Here is a 20,401-nt window from a genome sequence, read left to right as displayed (position 1 = left end):
GCCCAGTGGCAGCTGATTCGGGCAGGTGTCTTTATTCTAGACACAAGGTACAGCAGGTAGTTGGTGCGAAGGTAGAGAGAGGTAATTACAAGACAGCAGAGATAATGGGCATCCGATGCCCAGCGATGGCATGATCCAACTTACTTAACTGACACACCTAGAATACTAAGATGGAACACAGACGCAAACACGCCACAGCATCACACACACAAGTTATAGCTTACCCCTTGCATACATCAAATGACAACCACAGATAGTGAAACATATTTTCATCTTTGCACGTTTTTTATTTCAACTGAAGCTCAAATCAACGCCAATATTCAGGCGTTTATCACGAGTATCTTGAGGCTGGCCTGCAAGAACAGAAGATGGAAACTAGACATAGGAAACACACCAAGTCGCTGACCAGGCTACGGTAAATGATTCAGTGTGGGGGAGGGGAGGATATGTAAAATGGGCTTTGGTGCACAGGCTGGTGGAGTTCCACCCTGAGTGAGCATGATCACCCTGGGGCACCTTCATTATCGTCGGGAGTGGCTTTGACGACACTTCGGCACTGCCAATGAAGAGTTGCCACGGCACACAGGCACATAAATTATGATAGGCCAACTTATTCATAGGATCACCCTATAAATGATCGCCTTCCCCTTGCTGCAACACAGTTTGTGATCCTCGGAGATCCACTAGAACCACATAAACTGTACATGTCCCCTTCACCATCAAAAAGCACTACAATGATATGTGATAGGAGAAAGCGTAGTGCCCGAGATAAGGGGATGCACACCCTTGCCGAGGTCTTAGCAAGATTCATAGGTTCGTCAAAGTAAATAGTCCATAGTCAGGTATTGATTCCTGGTTAATCCATTAACAAAGTGCATTGGTCTTAATGGGGTCGATTTAACAACAGACAAGTCACACAGTGATGTTTTGGCTAATTTTTATATAATGCCTTCATCAGAAAAATAGGAAAATTGTGTGGCTGCTTTGGCCTATAACGACCATAACTGGCCAGTGCCTAAAAATCAGGAAAGCCATTGGCATTGTCAATTCTTGTTGAAGATGTTGGCAAATCTGGACATCTTGATTAGGAAATTGGGGTTTCTCCATAGGAAGGGAGTATACTCATGATGCTGAAGGATGTGAGGAATGTTTCTTCTTCTGCACATTTGGAGCCGTTTTCCTATTTTCTTTACATACCACACCTTTGAAGTTGTTTAATATTTACCAACATAGTTGAACTTTTCACTTTCTACAAGCGCCAACTTCATTACTCCTACACCCTCTAAACAGGGTGAATGCAGCATGTCTGGCACATGCCTGTGATTGTTGAGCATCATTTAGAAATGTGTCTTTTGGTGGCACATTAATGATCCATGTTTTTTGGGGGTTCTAGAATAAGTATGTTTTTACTCACAACTTCTGAATGGGCCTGAGGTGGATACAGGAGAAAAGAGAAGCCGAATTACTCTATGCTTTTCAAGGTGCCCACTGCGTTGTAATGAGAGTGCCATGACGGAGTGCCTGCGCCATGCAAGAACCCTCATGGAAACTCTGCACTGCAGTTCCCAGCGTGGGTATCTGCATATTGTGGAAACTCCCCATGCCACTCAGTGACTAGATTTCTTACATCAACGGACTGGCCTCAATTAAGCAGATGGAAAAGCAGGCACAAACCAGTGAAATCAAGGGAGCAATGACGGCGATCAAGTTGGACAATGCAAATCTTGGCTATGCGCATGGACACAGAGCAGAGGTGCCTTCAGACTGACTGCATAAGTGCAGTAAAAGTCATAGGAATATGCCCTGGTTTCCATGCCTTTCACCACAGGTGTGCAGTGACTCAGGGATCCTTCACAGGGATCAATTCCTAAAACAAAAGTGGTGGGCTCATTAACATAGCAATTGAATGTGGTGTCACCAGAAATTAGCATATCGAGATGCACTCTGCTAAAAGTGTGGGGACTTCTGAAACAAATCGGGAGACTCCACCCACGTGCACCCTCGACTTCAGCCCTGCTTATCTGCCATGTGCAGAGAGGGGTCAGAATCTCGAGGAAAGAGCCAGAACGTGCAGTCGTGGCACACAGACGTCGATCGACAAGATTTCCCTGTCCTATTAGAATGAGGATGATCCTTGGGTCGAAAACCAGGGATAAATGGCGCCAAGCAGTGTTTGTAGAGGACTGATTTATACTTCTCTAGAATCGTTTAGACGAGGATAATCTGTAACACTTTAAACTTACCGCAGAGAACTTGCAAGCTGTTGAGGCGCTTGAGGAAAAATATAAACCGTTTCCGTATGCTCCAGGCTGAAGATCTGAGAAGGAAGAACACATATTATAAATGGCTGTGCAGAGCTTAGCATTGCTACGTCAATAACAGATGCCAGTGTATTAACAAGTAGTCCTAATACGTAGAGTACACATTGGCTAGAGCACAGCCAGCCTGCTGGCATTCCACTTTCTCTCAATTGCTATAGCAACCATTCCTCACTGGTGCAGCACTGGCATGATACATCTTTTCTCCAAGTAGAAATGTGACAATGATTTGTCACAACTGCCAATTGCCTTTAGATGTCTATGGTGCATGCACAAAAATACATATTTAGTAATCTTAATGATTTTTGATGTCTTCAGGCGAATACACAATGGGGGTCATTAGGAGTTTGCCAGTCCGGAATTAACGTGCCGGTAATTCCATTTACCGGCACGTTTCCGGGCCGACAAAATACAAGTCTGCCGATGGGGGTTGCCAAGAACTGGGGGTAAATCAGGCCCCCACTGGCAAAAAAACAGCCGGTATTACCAGGGCGGATAATAACAGCAGTCCCCTTCATGGATTCCTCCAGGACTCCATGGAATGGAGATTTACTGGTGTTCACGCCTCTTGTAATAAGGCAGTAATTCTGATTTATCAGGTGGCGGGAATGGTAATAACGTTTGCTGGTTTCCCGCTGTAATTACAGGCGAGATACTGTAAAACTCCTAATTACCCCCAATGTCTTGGCCATGCCAGAAGAAGTCCCGGCCATCCTGAGAAGTACTTGACCTTCTGATGAGAACCCGGATTAAGCAACTGGAAAGCTTCTATAGTTTGTAAACTTTTTAATGTATTTTTGTCTAATGTTTTGTTTGTTTATTCGAGGAAGCATGTTTTTAAGAGAAGCAATGAACCCTCATGCTTGTGTTTGTTCATGAAAAAGTCCCTGTTGAGGTAACCTCAACATTTTTCTTCCCCTGAAACAAGTGTTTCCCCTCAAACCTGACCCTGCTCTTTGTAGAAGCTCTCACTCATCTACCTCAGAGGACCAGCCCTCCAGATACAGATGGTTCAACCCAAGCCTGACCTGCACACTAAGAAAGTTACTGTTCATCTACCTCAGAGATAGCGCTCTTTGGAAACAGCCGATTCCCCTTGCGGTCAACGCTGCACCACAAGAAAGTCCCTCCAGAGGTATATCTCCACATAAAGAGCTGTTTCTTGCACAGCAAGAAAGTCCCTGTCCAACTACCTCAGCGGTATGGCTCCCCAGAAACAGCTGTTTCCCCTCAAGGCTGACTTGCACCACAAGAAAGTCCCTGTCTACCTGAAATGTAGAGATCCTCAGAAACAGCTATTTCCCCTCCAGGCTGACCTGCACCACATTAAAGCCCCTGTCCAACTACATCATGGGTATGGCTCCCCAGAAACAGCTGGTTCCACCCAACCCTGACCTGCACAACGAGAAAGTACCTTTTCATCTACCACAAAGGTACAGCTCTGCAGAAACAGCTGTTTTCCTTTGCGCCTAATGCTGCACCACAAGAAGCCACTCCATCTACCTCAGCGGTGCCGCTTACCAGAAACAGCTGTTTCCACTGACTTCATATATACCTTTAACAGATAAACGTGAACATTTTGAGAAAAAAAATGAATGGAGAAATTACCTAATTTTGGGACTGAAAAACGAAAATTACGTTTTGCTTTTTCTACTTTTTTTTTAATAATGCGGGGGGAGACCCGCACATCCACCCTACCTTATGCCCTTACCCCACCAACCCACCTATTACCAACTGTACATATACAAAAATACCTATCATTTTTGGTCAACAAAAATTTGGTGATTTCTCCTTTGGTTTTTTGTATTCGTTTTTTTCTACATATTCGGCCTTTAACACCTGCCTCAGAGCTATACCTTCTGAAAAAGTGCTTTCTTTTCAAGTTTTTATTTTTTCCTAAACTTTTATTAAGAAACCAATTCAACATTTGATCATATATAAAAATCTTAGGAAAATCATCAACAAACTAGATGGAGTGCTATTAAGGCCATGCTTGTGCAGCTTAGGGCCCCAACAAATTCCTGGATGAGGGGCACAATTCCGCAGTTCATCAAGTCCAGTTGGTCTCCTCAATGACTTTGCCCCAATGTGGAATATGAACCCATGCCCTGTTTATCAACATCATATGCAATAGGTAGTTGGTCTATTAAAGCCGAGTAATATGAATTTCCTATTAGATATACAAGTATTAAGATGTGGGGTTCTCAGAGGCTAACCTAGTGGACGAGCAAGGGGTTTTCACATTTAGTCTAACAACTCTCTCTGGGTAGCACAGGCTGAGCAGTAAAGCTTAGACTAAGGACATCGGGGCTGCTTTGGTATATATATACAATTAAAACAAATGCAGACTACTTATTAGGCCTAAACAAACGCAGGTAAAAATCAAGGATACTGTACACTACACACACAGTTGGCTACATGTATCTGTTAGCAATAGGCAAACCCAAATACTGACAACACAACACTTTACAATTGTAAGCAATAATGTAAAGCAGTAACAACTGTTTCAAGAAACGTGGAGGGAAGAAAAGTGCTTACACGAGTAAAAACAATAAGCTTCATAATTATATTTTAGGCTCCGGAAATATATTTCCATCTGTATTTATCTATCTTCAACTTTCAGCCATTTTATCTGTATTTATCCACATTTATTTTTTGGTATGTAAAAAATAAGGGTGTTCAGTGTTAAAGTCACCTGGGGAAAAAGGTCACCAGGGGGCGGCATTTTTCCAAATATGCACTTCCAAGAAAATCAAGCAACTTCCCCAAATATTCTAGGACTGGAGTTAGAATAATAAATAATACCCGTCCTAAAAAACGTGGGGAAATCAGGCCTGGACTGCCCCACCGGGACACCGGGACATCCCCGGTAGGCCTCTGGCCTGTAGGGCCTCTTTTTGAGCGGAAGGATACACATGCACATTAACATAATAAACACATTGCGTGATTTCGCCTCAGCTCCGTCTGGGTGGTTTGTCTTGAATTGGCTGACACGACACCACAGACTGAGCCGAGGCAGGTGGTGAATTTTTTTTAATCTTCCCAGCAGCCAGGCTGGGCCCGCACCTGCGCATGACGGCCTCCTGGGCTGGGCATGGGTTTGAAGGAAGTGGAATCGCACGTGGCCTGCTGCAGCCCAGGCGGCGCGCACAGTGCACACATTAGCAGACAGTGCAGGCAGGTCAGAAGGGCAGCAGGCTGCAGGCAGGCAGTTGGATTGGGCTGCATGAGGCCATGGCAAGCCGCAAGATCAATCTATTGACTGTCAGGTAAGAAGCAACCAAGACGCCGCACGTTGCGACGTTACCACTATCATTGAAGGAACTGTATCTCGAGTCTTGAGATCGTGTGATCAAGTAAATAACTCCCCTGCCTGACTTGGTGGATTATACTCTGAGCACGTGCGTTCTTTATTATGTCCCTTTAATATACCGAATAAATTGCCCCATCAGCCGATGATCAGGATATTAGAACTAGTGACCCTGGCATCTGTGGCATGCACAGCAGCAAGCCGCCGTGCCCTGTGCAGCCGTAGAACCCTGGGGTGACTTATAATGCCCTTACATGCACATGTTGGGATATGTTGTTACCTGTAACAGCCAAACAATCAAAGACGAAAGACTGGAACCCTTTTAATGGCATGAGCTGAAATAGACATGGAGTGAAATGGACGCCAAGGAAAACGTTTTAAATGTCATGCTGTTCAATATTTCTACTACGCCCAGCGCCACCACAGTGGCCTTGCAGCGTTTGACCGTGCCCGAGGTGGGGCGCATTGAGACCCCGTCAGACCATGGTCTGTGGATATAAAAGAAGATGGGGGCTGGAGGGGGAGAGGCAGCCATAGGAATGCGGGATTGGCAACTTGTTAGGGGTTCCCATCTGGGTGGATACAGGTTGTTTTAGCTGGGAGGCGCATTTCTTAACTGTGATTAGTTATTCGCGAGAGCAAGTGTATGGGATGTGCAGCCAATTTCAGAGCCGAGGCTTAACTGTGATGGCAGCAACAGATCTATATAGCGCCAAGAGACCTCGCAAGTGGCGAGAGCGCGCAGTCCAAGACCCATTACCATTTACATACCTGCTGCTAAATTTGGCAAATGAAGCAACATTTACACAACTGATCAGAGGAATGGGGTAGAGGCGGGCATTGTGTCCGTGATGGGCTTAAGTAAGGGTGGGTCTTGAAGAAGGTGTGGGCTCCCACAGCTGGGATTGATCTCAGGGAAGAAATGGGCCTTAGAATACGGATTGACTTTAGAATGGAAATGGGCCTAAGGTAGCGCTGGGTCTTGATGTCGGGAGGGGCCGTGGGCTGGTGATGGGCTTTGAGGTTGAGACGGGCCTACCTGTGGGAATGGGCCTCAGGCACGCATGCAGCTAGGATAGGACTGGAGTTCAAAGCTGGGGTTGGCTACAGTGGAGGGTTGGGCCTCTGGTAGGAGATGAGCCCAGCACAGGAATGGGTTTTGGGCAGGAATGGGTTCTTGGTGCAAAGCAGGGATGGGCCTTGTGTGAGGTGCAGGGATAGGCCTAACTTTTTGGGCCTGAGTCATGGAATTATTTGCACGGTTGAAAGTGGCTCTGCACTGCTGAAAAGTGACTTTGCACTGCTGACACAAACCCTGATTCACAGAACTGTGCAAAGTCTATTTTTGCAGTGCAAAGTTAGTACAAACTCAGTTTTGCAGTACAAAATGACTTTGCACTGCCTTTTCACTGCAAAAAAACACTTTGCACAGTCCTGTGAATCAGGGTTTGTGTCGGCAGTGCAAAGTCACTTTGAACCGTGCACAACATTCTATGAACCCATAGTCTCTAGAGTGCAGTGAAACAACGTCCCTTTAATGTACAATGTTGTCAAAAGAAGCTGATCATATTATAATCGGAAAGCTGTGATGTCATTATGAACTTTACATTGTAGCTCTATTATTTTACACTTGGTTCCTGATGCATTTAGTAATGTGAAGTTCTGCTGTTCACCTGTTCAGTTTTAAGGCGATGCGCCTGCACTGATATACACGGAGCATTCTTGCTACCTACCAGGTAGGGAGGCTCTAGGGGGCATGCTGCCAGTAGGGTAAGGGGGCCTGTTATCCTCCACTGGTCCTGTCTAAGAATGCCCTCCCTTGCAGCCCCTGTACAGTGCACGCCTTGAGCACAGTGTCAGTCTTGCAGAGAGCGTGCACTTTTTCCAGCGTGGGCACCTTGCTCATCGAATGCACTTTGCAAAGGGCGTGCCTTTTGGTGGCCAGTGTACATTTTGTGCAATATGCATGTTGCGAAGATGTGCTTTTTGCGCAGTGTACACACGCATGCCCAATGTACGTTTTCGGAAGTGTTCACGTTTGTGCAGTGTGCCTCACGGGCAGACTGTCAGTCTTGAACAGCGTATGAGTTTTGAAGAGAGTGTGTGCTTTGTGTATAGCGTATATCCTGCAAAGAGCACATGCCAATGTGCAGAGCCCGCGTTTTGTGTATGGTGCACAGTTTGTGAATAGTGTGTATTGTACGCAGTTTGAGTTTTATGCTGAAGTGTGGTCTCGGCAGGGGAGAGGGTAGACTGAGGCATAATGCAATGTGTGACAAGTGTTGCGGCCGGGCCATTGCAATAGTCTAAATGACTAGTAACTAAGGGCCTGAATCATGGAATGTTTTGCCGGTTCAAAGTGGCTTTGCACTGTGACTTTGCACTGCTGACACAAACCCTGATTCATTGAACTGTGCAAAGTGTATTTTTGCAGTGCAAAGCCTCTTTGAATCGTGCAAAAAGTTCCCTATATCGGGCCCTAAGGCTCCTCTTATAACTTTGCACTTGCACAGGGGACATGAATGGGCACATCCTCTGTATTGAATGGTGAACATGGGCGGAGGAATGGTAAACAGATCCACGTGTATTTAGTGGGACACAGCTGCGCTCACTTCCATCCCTGGTGTAGTGCATACAGGGCTTCTGTTTCCACTTAGAAGCCCTGTATTCAACTTAGAAGTGTGCCCAATAGACTCTCTGTGAAAGTTGAACTTAGAAGTGTGCCCAATAGACTCTCTGTGAAAGTTGAATTTAGAAGTGCATTAGAAGTTGAATTTAAAAGTGTGCCCAATAATCCCGCTGTGAATTTAGAATGTGTGACCAGTAACACCCCTGTGCAAAGTTGAATCTAGAAGTGTGCCCAATAGCCTCTCTGTGAAAGCTGAATTTAGAAGTGTGCCCAATAGCCTCTCTGTGAAAGTTGAACTTAGAAGTGTGCCCTCTGTGAAGTTTGAACTTAGAAATGTGCCCAATAGCCCCTCTGTGAAAGTTGAACTTAGAAGTGTGCCCAATAGGCTCTGTGTGAAAGTTGAATTTAGAAGTGCATTAGAAGTTGAATTTAAAAGTGTGCCCAATAGCTTTTAGGTGAAAGTTGAATTTAGAAGTTGAATTTAAAAGTGTACCCAATAGACTCTCTGTGAAAGTTGAATTTAGAAGTGCATTGAAAGCTGGAACTACAAGTGTGCCCAATAGCCTCTCCATGATAGTTGAATGTAGAAGTGAATTTAGAAGTGCATTAGAAGTCGAATTTTTAAAGTGTGCCCAATAGACTCTCTGTGAAAGTTGAATTTGAAGTGCATTAAAAGTTGCATTTAGAAGTGTGCCCAATAACCTCTTTACGAATTTAGAAGTATCCCAATTACTCCTCGTTGAAAGTCATACTTAGAAGTGTGCCCAATAGCCCAATAGCCCTGCTGTGAATTTAGAATGTGTGCCCTGTAACACCCCTGTGCAACATTGAATCTAGAAGTGTGCCCAATAGCCTTTCTCTGAAATCTGAATTTAGAGGTGACCAATAGCCTCTGTCGAAAGTTAAATTTAGAATGTGTGCCCTCTAACACCTCTGTGCAAAGTTGAATTTTGAAGTGTGCCCAATAACATCCCTGTGAAAGTAGAATCTAGAAGGGTGCCCAATAGCCTCTCTGTCAAAGCTGAATTTAGAAGTGTGCTCAATAGACTCTATATGAAAGTCGAATTCAGAAGTGCATCTAGAAATTGAATTTAGAAGTGTGCCCAATAGCCTCTTTGTAAAAGTTGAATTTAAAAGTGCACCCAATAGACTCTCTGTGAAAGTTGAATATGGAAGAGCATTAGAAGCCGAACTTAGAAGTGTGCCAAATAACCTCTGTGAATCTAGAAGTGTCCCAATTCCCCCTCTGTGAAAATTGAATTAGAAGTGGGCCCAATATCCTATTAGTCTAATACCGTGCCTGGTTGAACTGACTAATCTCACTAATAACCTCTCTGTACAAAGTTGATTTTAGAATCATGCCTAATACCCTCCCTATATAAAGTCGAATTTAGAGAAGTGTACCTAATAATCTAATATCCCCTCTGCACAAAACAAAAAAGGAAATTGAATCCAGAGATAGATCTAATAACATCTCTATACAAAATTAAATTCTAGCAGTAGACCTAATATCATCCCAGTGTACAGTTGAATTTAGAACTGCCCCTAATAGTCTAATATCCTCTCTATACAAAATTGATTCTAGAGATAGACCCAATACCATTGCTGTGTTCAGTTGAATTTAGAAGTGTACCTAGCAGTACCTAATAGCCTAATATCACCTCTGTGTACAGTTGAACCTAGAAGTGTACCTAATAGTCTAACATCATCCCTGCACAAATTGAACTTAGAAGCGTGCCTAAAAGAGTGCCCCCACTGAATTTAGAACTGCAATTAGAAAGCCCTCCTAAAATCCACCTTACAGCTTGTACCAAGCATGAGTACACCCACTCCACTAGAGCTTGTCGGAAACGACTACCGTGGACCGCCCCCACTTTCCGATCTGCCTTCCCTCACGTCCCCCCTGTCCAAATCATCCCACCCCCTTCGCAGTCCCTACAATTCCCATCACCAAACACCAAGCCAGAGGGGCACGATGGCGAGCCAACCACCCTAAAACCACCAAGACCACTCCTCCCTCTTACTCCACCACCGACCAGCCAATGTTAACCTTGCCTGCTCCCCTCACTACCATAACAGGCACACCCTGCCCTGCATTCATCAACCCCCCCCTTGCGCCCCTTGCCCACAACCCCCCGCCACCCTCCCACCCCGACTGCACCCTTTCCCCTCCCTAAAAACTCCCTAAAAACTGCACGCCTAGCCCTAGCAAGAACCGAAGCTGCATCCCTCTCTCCCTCTGACCCCCTACCCTCTCTCACACTCCAATCGCCACAAAGAAACTAAAGAGGAAACGTACCTGGTCCCCCTCAATCTCTCAGCACTCCTCACCTGCCCTGTCTCGACCCACCACCTCACTCCCGCAATCACCTCCGTCCCCCATGGCCTCACCCTTCCTAAAACCCCTCTCCCCCGATTTCTCATCAACTGCAATTGAAACTCCTACCCGCCCACACCCCACCTTCAAATCCCCTGAACCAAACCCGATCATCCTAACACACGCCCACCATTCCCATCGAGCATCACCCCCCTACCCCTCTCCCTCCCCAGTCTCCACTCTCTCTCCGCCACCACCCCCTCCCGCTCCAGCTCCGAGACCAACCTCGCCTGCCGTTGTGAACTGCATCCTATTTAATGTCCGATCCGTAGCAAAAAATAGACACTGCATCTTTGACCTCCTCGCCTCTGACAAACCAGACCTGATTTTCATCACCGAAACTTGGTTTTCAGACGACTTCGCTCTAATCGCTAATGAAGCCTTCCCCCCTGATTACTCCCTCATCCCACTGAACCGTCCCTCCAGAGGAGGGGGGAGTAGCATTCGTCTTCAAGTCTCTCTTCCACACCTCAATCATCAACAACCAACCTTCCATTCCTTCCTGCGAATCTCTCCTCGTTAGACTATCCCTCTCCCCGTCGCTCTCACACAGCTTCCTAATAATCTACAGGCCCCCTGGCTATGATAGACAATTCGCAAACAACCTCTGCGACTCTATTGGCACCTTTCAACTAAACCATCCCAACCTCACTCTTCTTGGAGACTTCAACATATGGCTCAACATCCCCACCAACCCTATGACACACTCTCTGGTTGACGGTTTGGACAAATTAACCTAAAACCCCACATAAACGGCCCGACTCACTATAAAGGACACACTCTTGATGCCATCTTTAGCTCCAACACCCTGATTCATCTAAAGCCCCCCACCCCTATCCTCGGTCCGATCACTTCATTCTCCCGTTCGCCGTTCACTCACCCGACCCCCTTCCCGTACTCGAATGTGAACCTCTGAATCTATGCAAATGCTGGAAAAACCTAATAATCGTCCCGGACGTAGCCGACGCACTCCTCCTGTCTCCACCACCTACCTGCCAACTCAACAAACAACTAACCCCTGACGCCTTTGACTCATGGCTCAACACATCTCTGATGCGGCTCACACCCCCTTGCAAATCATCAACCCGCCGTGGCCTCTTCCCCAGATGGTTCACTCCTGAGTTGAAGATAACTAAACAACTATATAAATACCTAGAACGCAAATGGCAGAAAGACAAAACCCAGGAGAACAGGGCCACCTTTGCCCGACACCTTTATCAGTACAAGGCCGAAATCCGGAAAGCAAAAAAAGCCCACTACAACTCCCAAATCCTAAACTGCAAAAACCCAAGCAAAAAACTCCACAAAATCATCTCCGAATTCACCAATCCGGCTTGCAACACGACCGCCCCGACTCCCTCACAATCACTGTGTGACTCACTCTCCCTCCACTTTTTCACCACGGCTCTCGAAAGAACAAATACTCTAGCTACCAAACTGGCTCTCCTACATCCACCAAGCAATTCTCCCCCCATACCGGCCAGCCCACCAGCTGCAACCACCGCGCAACCAACGTTCTAATCCTTTAGTCCAATATCACCAGAGCAATTTCTCAAACTTCTATCAGCCCGCCAACCATCTGGCTCGCCGCTGGACCCTTGCCCAGCCACAACCCTCACACGCAAGATCCATCATAAATGCCTCCCTTTCCTCTGGTATCTTTCCCGACACATTCAGAACGGTTCATGTCAAACCTCTGATTAAAAAACCTTCGCTCGACCCTCTCGAGCCCAAAAACTACCACCCCATCTCAAACACCAGATTCCTAGCCAAACTCATTGACCGAACCGCCTACTCCCAACTAAATGCCTTTGTCGAAGCCAACAATCTCCTAGACCCCGCTCAATCAGGTTTTACAGCCCGTCACGGAACTGAAACCACCCTAACTTCAATTTGGGATGACCTTAAAATGACGGCAGACTCCGCGGGATGCACGGCACTAATCCTTCTTGACCTATCTGCCGTCTTCGACACAATCAATCACTCAATCCTCCTAGACCGCCTCCACTCCCTAGGAATTCGTGGAACCGCTCTTAAATGGATAGCTTCATTCCTCAAAGATCGGTATCAAATAACAATACTCTCCACCTATACCTCCCAAGCCCGACCAGTCGACACGGGTGTCCCTCAAGGAGCATGCCTATCCGCCCTCCTGTTCAATCTCTACTTGATGACCCTCCCACCAATAATTTGTTCGCAAAACATTCTGTGCTTCAACTACGCCGACGACACTCAACTAATTCTAAAACTCCTGAACTCAAAACCCAACTCCCGACCCGACCTGACCTGGCCTCCTGCCTCCTTGATATAGAACTCTGGATGACACAAAGCCACCTCCTGCTAAACCGCTCCAAAACGGAAATCATGGTATGTGGCAACCCCAAACTTCTTCCACACCCACTACCCTGGCCACCCACCATGGGCAACTCACCGACCCCCTCCAACTCAGTGAAAAATCTTGGATGCACCCTTGACTCTGACCTAACACTCTCACGCCAAGTCAACAACTTCTCAAAGCCCTGGCACTACCACCTTAAAACCCTTAGGCGCATCTTTCCATATCTCTCCTTTCCCAACAGACTCTCCGCGGTCCAATCGATCCGATAGACTGGAATACGCAAACCCCCTATACCTCGGAGTCCACGCATACCAACTGAATAAACTCCAAAGGGCACAAAATGCGGCAGCCAAATTGCTTCTTGCGCTCGGCCCAAGAGACCACATCTCCCCAGCCCTTAAGACGCTGCACTGGCTTCCAGTAGCCCGAAGGGTGACTTTCAAAACCTTGTGCATCTCCCATCGAGCACTGCATAAAACCGGACCTCAATATCTTCAAGACAAGCTAAAACCCTACCTCCCCCCACACACCCTAAGATCAAGCTCAGCCGGCCTCCTTGTCATACCCAAGACAAACTCAATCAGGTTAGGCGGATCATCATTCACAGCCTTGGCCCCCACGCTATGGAACTCACTGCCACCCCAGATCCGCCTAACTGAGGATTTAACGTCTTTCCGCAAACTGCTGAAAACCTGGCTCTTCCCCTTAAACCAACCCGTACCAAACTAACCCAAACAGACCAACTGCAACTCAATGACACCAATCCATCAAACCACCTGATGCGAGAAACTGACAGCTAACAACCCCTAATATAAACCAGAAGGACAAACAGAATTAAACGAATAAAGTAGATTAAAGCAGTGTAACGATTAATAAGAGTAAAGCATACGGAAACAGTAAAGAGATTTAAACTCCTGAAATGGACAGAATGCATGCGGACTGAACGAAGTGAACAGCGGGGATGAATTAGTTAGAATAGACAAAACAGGTGGAACAAATGAATGCACTGAGTGGAAGACTACATGAGTGGAAGAACAGATACCTATATAGTTCGAATGAATGTGGAAATCGAATCTATATGTAGATCGGATGAGTGTATGGAATCGATGAACATGTTGAGTGGATGAGTGTGTAGAACCGACGAGCGTGTAGCGCGGATGAGTGCGTAAATATAGAGAAGCGAGTAGAACGCAAGAGTGCGTAAAACAGATGCATGCCCAGAACGGATGAGCGTAAATGATAATATTGTAGAACAGATGAGTACGTAGAGCAGATGAGTATGTAGAGCACATGAGTGTGGATAACGGGTGAATATGAAAGTGCGGACGGTGTGTAGATCGTTGGAGCAGATGAATGTACAGACCTGGCGAATGTACAGAGTGGATGAGTGTATAGAGGGGATGAGTGGATAGAGGGGATGAGTGGATAGAGGGGATGAGTGGATAGTGGGGATGAGGGGATGAGTGGATAGAGCAGACAAGTGGATAAGTGTACAGAATGAATGAGTATTCAGAACAGATGAAGGTATAGAACAGATGAGTGTAGAGATCAATATATAGAACAGGATAATTGCTGTTGAATGTGTGAAAAGCACAAGTGCTTAAAGTGGATGAGTGCGGGGCAGATGTGTGCGTAGAGGTGATGAGTGCGTAAAGAAGATGCATGCGTAGAGAAGATGAGTGCCTAGAGAGGATGAGTGCATAGAAGGGATGAGTGCGCAGAGAGGATGAGTGCGTAGAGGGAATGAGTGCGTAGAGGGAATGAGTGCGTAGAGGGAATGAGTGCGTAGAGGGGATGAGTGCGTAGAGGGGATGAGTACGTAGAGGGGATGAGTGCGTAGAGGGGGTGAGTGCGTAGAGGGGGTGAGTGCGTAGAGGGGTGAGTGCGTAGAGGGGTGAGTGCGTAGAGGGGTGAGTGCGTAGAGGGGGTGAGTGCGTGCACATGCGTGGGGCAGACAGGAGTGCATGCGTGAGGCAGACAGGAGTGCACACGTGGGGCAGATAAGAGTACATGCGGGGGGCTGACTGGTGTACGCATGGCGGACTAGAGCGTGCGGAACAGACGTGCAGGGCAAGCCAGATTGCGTGGAGCAGACCGCTCCACACCGGAGTGTATGGAACAGACTGGGATGCATGGAGTGGATAGGAGTTTATGGAATGGATTGGAGCGCATAGAATTGCGTGACGTATATAGTATGGCTTGGAATGCAGAGAACGTTCGAAAGAGCATATAACCCATCATATCACACCACCACGCTTACTCTCTTCTTACATCACCACTCAACTAGAACACAGAGATACTATGACACCATTCGGTAAAACTGTTCTCATACCAACATCCGCCGCTCACTCCACATCATTCTAAATAATCACTGCAGCCACATCCCGTCTGGATAAATCCTGCCAGAACTAACACATACTCCTGATCTCTCAACCACCACACCTACCGCTAAAAAGCAGCTAATACACGGATCCCGCACAAGCTGCACACATACCCGGTTCTCACACGCACCTTTTGACTCTCTCTACTCTCTCTACTGATCTGAACTTCGGTTCCCAAGGGCGTTCAACCTACCAGCGCCTTCAGACCATACCAATGGTATTTAAGGCGCTATATAAATGCTAAATAACAATAACAATAGTGTGCGTCTTTCACAGAGCGGCCATATTGGGCATCGGATGCACTTTGCACAGAGTGATTTCATTCTGCCCATGAGTATCACTGACTTGCAGCTGCTCCCTTACACCTGATCCACAAAGGCTAACACTGAAGTAAATCTGTAGATGCCGGAGCATCTCTGAGATGCTCACATGCAAATGTGAGTCTCAAAGATTTGCGCAAGAGCAGCGCAAGGATGCTACAGACATCTCCAGATGTGCACCTGTTTCAGGTATAAAGCAACGGGAACACATATCCTCTCATTTGCTCCCGTTCAGATCTTTGCAAATCGGGTCCAGTGTGCACTTGGTGCATAGTGTACTTTGTGCGCACTGTGAGCCATGGGCAGAATATGCTCTGCACGGTGTGTCCATTTTCCGCATAGTGCACATTTGGCGCAGTGTGCATATTGCACAGACCGTACTCCATACTGCATACGGCTTGTGCTGATAGGACGTCTATGTGCCCGGAGTTGCGCTGAATGCAGTAGTGGGAAGATTTGTTGTTATCGTGCAAACATGAGGGGTGCAAGAGGGATTTCCATAGATGTTTCCGCAGCTGTGGTTAATCCTGCTAGCAAATATAAACTTAGCTTTGATGAAGGCTTTGTAAAATGTCCAAGAGGTTGAAAGCTCAGAATGAGGGGTGAGTTCACTTTGCAGGTGTTAATAAGTGATATAGGGTGAAGGCAGAGGGGAAGATGGAGGTCAGGCGGTCGGTTGCTTGAAAGGACCACATGGAGATGACCTTGGCGCTTGGCCTGGTGGAGGAACGACAGATGGCGAGTCTGACGCTGCCTCGGCCCCACACCGCATTGTTCTATGGTTGTCACATTGTTCAGCAACTATGAGGTGGAAGCCCCCCTCCCGCGCGTCCTCCCGTCACTGCTGTCGCGGGGGCTGGGCTTAAAACTGGGGGTACGTGAAGGGGAGGGCTGAGAGGTCATGGGCACAGTTAGTTAATAGTGGGGGTGGACTGGCCTATAGGGAACTATGGAGATTACCCAGTAGGCCGCTGCACCATGGGCAGGGGTGGCCTGGCTTATAGGGAACTCTGGAGATTTCTGTGTAGGCCTCTGCACCCTGAGCAGGGGTGAACTGGCCTATAGGGAACTCTGGAGATTTCCCAGTAGGCCTCTGCACCCTGAGCAGGGGTGGACTGGCCTATAGGGAACTCTGGAGATTTCTGTGTAGGCCTCTGCACCCTGAGCAGGGGTGGACTGGCCTATAGGGAACTCTGGAGATTTCTGTGTAGGCCTCTGCACCCTGAGCAGAGGTGGACTGGCCTATAGGGAACTCTGGAGATTACCCAGTAGGCCGCTGCACCATGGGCAGGGTTGGCCTGGCTTATAGGGAACTCTGGAGATTTCTGTGTAGGCCCTGCACTATGGGCAGGGGTGGCCTGGCCTATAGGGAACTCTGGAGATTTCTGCCGAGGCCTCTGCACCCTGAGCAGGGGTGGCCTGGCCTATAGGGAACTCTGGAGATTTCCCAGTAGGCCTCTGCAACCCGGGCATCTTTTGCGTGGTCTTTCCAAATGTTCTCATAGTAAAAGGCGTTGGTTTCCTGAAAATGTCTAATATGGGGCCACTTTGAAAATTATTTCCAGGGCCTCTTTTGGTTCCCAGTCCACCCCTGGGGGAAATGCTTTTAGGGGGGAAGGGGAAAAAAGCCTACCTGTCGACTATTTCGTAGGGGACATTTTCACACTGAACCAAAATAAGTTGTAACTAGTATTTGTTCCTATTTATTTAGGTGAAAATCACATATTAGCACTTGAATTCCTGTAATGGGGGTTTAGAGAGCTTGTTTCTTGCACAATAATTCAAGGCCTGCATATCTGCAGCCTTTTTAACACAACTTTAAAAATAAAATTAAATCCTCTGTGTTCTGCTCCTTTATGCACCCTTTGACCTGCAATGCACGATTAATAACTTAAAGACTAAACCAAGAGACCTGCATTTTATTATTTTCCCATGTTTTACAAATACAGGAAACATTGTGATTTCCATCCGCATTCATTATGTGTAAAAACGGTAATCAGGTAGCCTTATTTATAGGCATCTGTATATAATTTCGAAAAAAAAGACGTATCGCAGAAAATACTGGAATTCGGCACTGGAAAAAAGAACAAATTATCATAATGTCGATCACGATGAGCAGGGTTGGCGGGGGTGTCCCCCGCTTCGATAAAAAGTAAAGCCGGGACCAAACAAAGTTTAAAAAGCAACCAAGAAAAAAGAAAATGGACCCTGCAGCGTCAGTTCCCATCCACGAAAGTGAACGACTGGCATTGAAGGGAGAAGGGGAGTCGGTGGCACTCAGCAGAGTGTGCCACCAAAAGGTAAGTATGGGGGCGGGAGGGGGGGTGGGGTTAAAAGCCTGGCATTTTGCTGCAGGGTGATGTTAGAGATTATAGCGATTTCGAAAATTTCAAATCTGAAATCTTCGTAATCGAAATCATTACGGACATCCTTAATTATAAGGCAGCTACCTTAAAAATAAGAAGTCCTTCCCTAGCCAGTTAAGTAAAGTCACATTGTTCTAAAAGAATCAGTTAGGAGTTTAGGAAGTCACAAATGACCCTTTCAGAAAGAGGTGGATAAAGCCAACAGAAGCGGCGGAGGCAGCATTTGATGCCAGGGGTGTGGGGGATCCCATGGTGGCACCTGCATTATAAAGGCGAGTCAGTGGTGGGTGCAGATTTTTTGATTTCCCCCTAACTAGCACGTACCACCCAACGCAGCGAAGAAGCCCGATCAACCATAAGGTGGTTTGGGGAGGAAGGAGAGCATTATTTCAGTCCCCAATTATTTTTTTTAACAATGGTTTGAAGTGGTTTGTTTTACTCACAATTCGAGCGAAAAAAGGGATTAACAGGCCACTATACAATCTGTTCTGTAAGGCAACACATGAAACAATCCAATATATGGATGCAAGGTTGACCGACCAACAGTACACTGGAGCATCGTACCCTATTTTCATGAACCCCTTGCCCACAATAAATGCCAGCATTGCAAATCTAAAACACCTTTGTGATGGTGCCAGCACTGCCACTGTAAAAAAATGTGTTCTTGATGTCTCAGACCACAATATATGCCAGCAGGTCCCCTGTAACAAAAATTGCCCATGCTGGTTGTGCCCAAATATGTGGTGGCATTGCCACTGTAAAACACTTTTCATGAAGGTGCCCATAATCCGAGACAGAGCTGCTACCGTCAAACAAAGGTTCATCAGTGCCAGCACCGCCCTGCAAAGCATGTTACATGCTGCCTGTGGCCAAACACATCTTATGTAATCTGATAACTGTCAGGGCTTCAAAGCCCCCCTGCCCTTGTCAGGAGCTAGAAGCGCTTCTGGATGTCTGGAAGTTCAGCAGATCATACTCTAAATATACTTCATGAAGAGTACATTGCAAGAGTAGGGGGTTGCATGGTACTGTACATTTACTATTGCATGCAAATGACAATTTGCAGGGATGACTAGTATTGTCACATTATAATTGGTATAGTTTTATGTGTTGTGCGTCGAGTGCAGTGTGATTGGTTATGTGATTAAATATGGGGTTGCTAACATAGACGAAATTAGGTGTGGGGCTCAGCATACGAATATGGTGACACAGCACACAAAGGTGATGTGAGCAATGTGCGTAGACACACGTGTCTATCTCTTGAGCAACTGATTGCAGTTTAGAACTTTGGAATAGTTTTTCAGGGGCCTGCAACCCTTGGCTCTCCAGATGGTTTGGACTTAAACTCCCTCAGCCTTAGGCCAGCATCGTCAATAGTCGATGGCCAGGGAAGTCACAGTCCAAACCATCTGCAAAGCCAAAGCTTGCAGACCCTTGGTTTACATGAACACAGCATGAACATTTAGTAAGCAATGCATGCTCCTGTGGTCAACTTTAAATGATCAAATGTTATGTCACTTGCATACATACCTAGAAGATCCATATCTGGTCATGCAATTGCAGAAAAAGAGATGATATTTGTAACACAACATAACATGTTATGTGCCAGCTTTACAGCACCCAACTGCCACTGCCAATGCACTGCAGCAGCCACGTTCACCCAGTAGTTTGGCGGAACCCAGTCCAAACATGCATAATACATAGCACTTCATACCACAGGAGAAGGACTCCACATGACCCACTACATTACAACAACATGGAACTGGCAACCTCTGAGACAGGTGACCAGATGACCAGCCCTGTAACGCCGTAGCCAGTAGCACCATGTGTTGGGTGCTTGTCCCATCAGCAGACCAATGGTATGAGGACACCTGAATACTCCTTGTAAAATAGCCCCTTTTCTTTGAACTATTTTGTGCAGGAGGAAAGGCACATTCTGTGGTTTCTTTTGTCCAATTGTGATAAGTGTATGATTTATTTACTGCTACAATTCATCATGGGTAAAAAAACACAATTTGTGAGTATAGGTGTTCAGACTTTGTCTAGGTATTGTGATAATGGGGGAACCAGAGTGTCTTGAGTTGCCATGTAAAGGCTAATGGGTGTTACCATGAAACTCTTTGGGGGAGTCGCTTTCTGGCGACTCGGGACTAGTGCCAGTCGGGTCAGCTAACCGAGAAGGAATTGAAGTGCCACCAGAATGCACCGATTTATAAACTGGTTTGGTATATTCTGTTGTTAATAAATTACGGGAGGCCTCAAGCATGGTTGTGTGCTTGATGCTGCAGAGTTTGAAAAAATGTGATCTTAGACGTGGTGTCGTTAAAGGTTTACAACACTGTGCTATTTTAGTTTTCCGTAG

The 20,401-nt window shown here is 46.5% G+C and overlaps 1 protein-coding gene across 1 annotated transcript in view; it reads right to left on the bottom strand.

The window, feature by feature from the left end:
- LOC138582452 (uncharacterized) overlaps positions 1-20,401 on the bottom strand; it is a 1,938,885-nt gene that overhangs the window by 160,996 nt on the left and 1,757,488 nt on the right. Inside the window, exon 16 of the mRNA XM_069653763.1 lies at positions 2,244-2,317. Coding sequence (XP_069509864.1) covers positions 2,244-2,317 — 74 coding nt within the window. The remainder of the gene's footprint in view (positions 1-2,243; positions 2,318-20,401) is intronic.

Source organism: Ambystoma mexicanum, chromosome 1p (assembly GCF_040938575.1).
Source record: "Ambystoma mexicanum isolate Mex_15411 chromosome 1p, UKY_AmexF1_1, whole genome shotgun sequence".
NCBI lineage: Eukaryota > Metazoa > Chordata > Amphibia > Caudata > Ambystomatidae > Ambystoma > Ambystoma mexicanum.
This window is presented reverse-complemented; position numbering and strand designations above follow the sequence as displayed.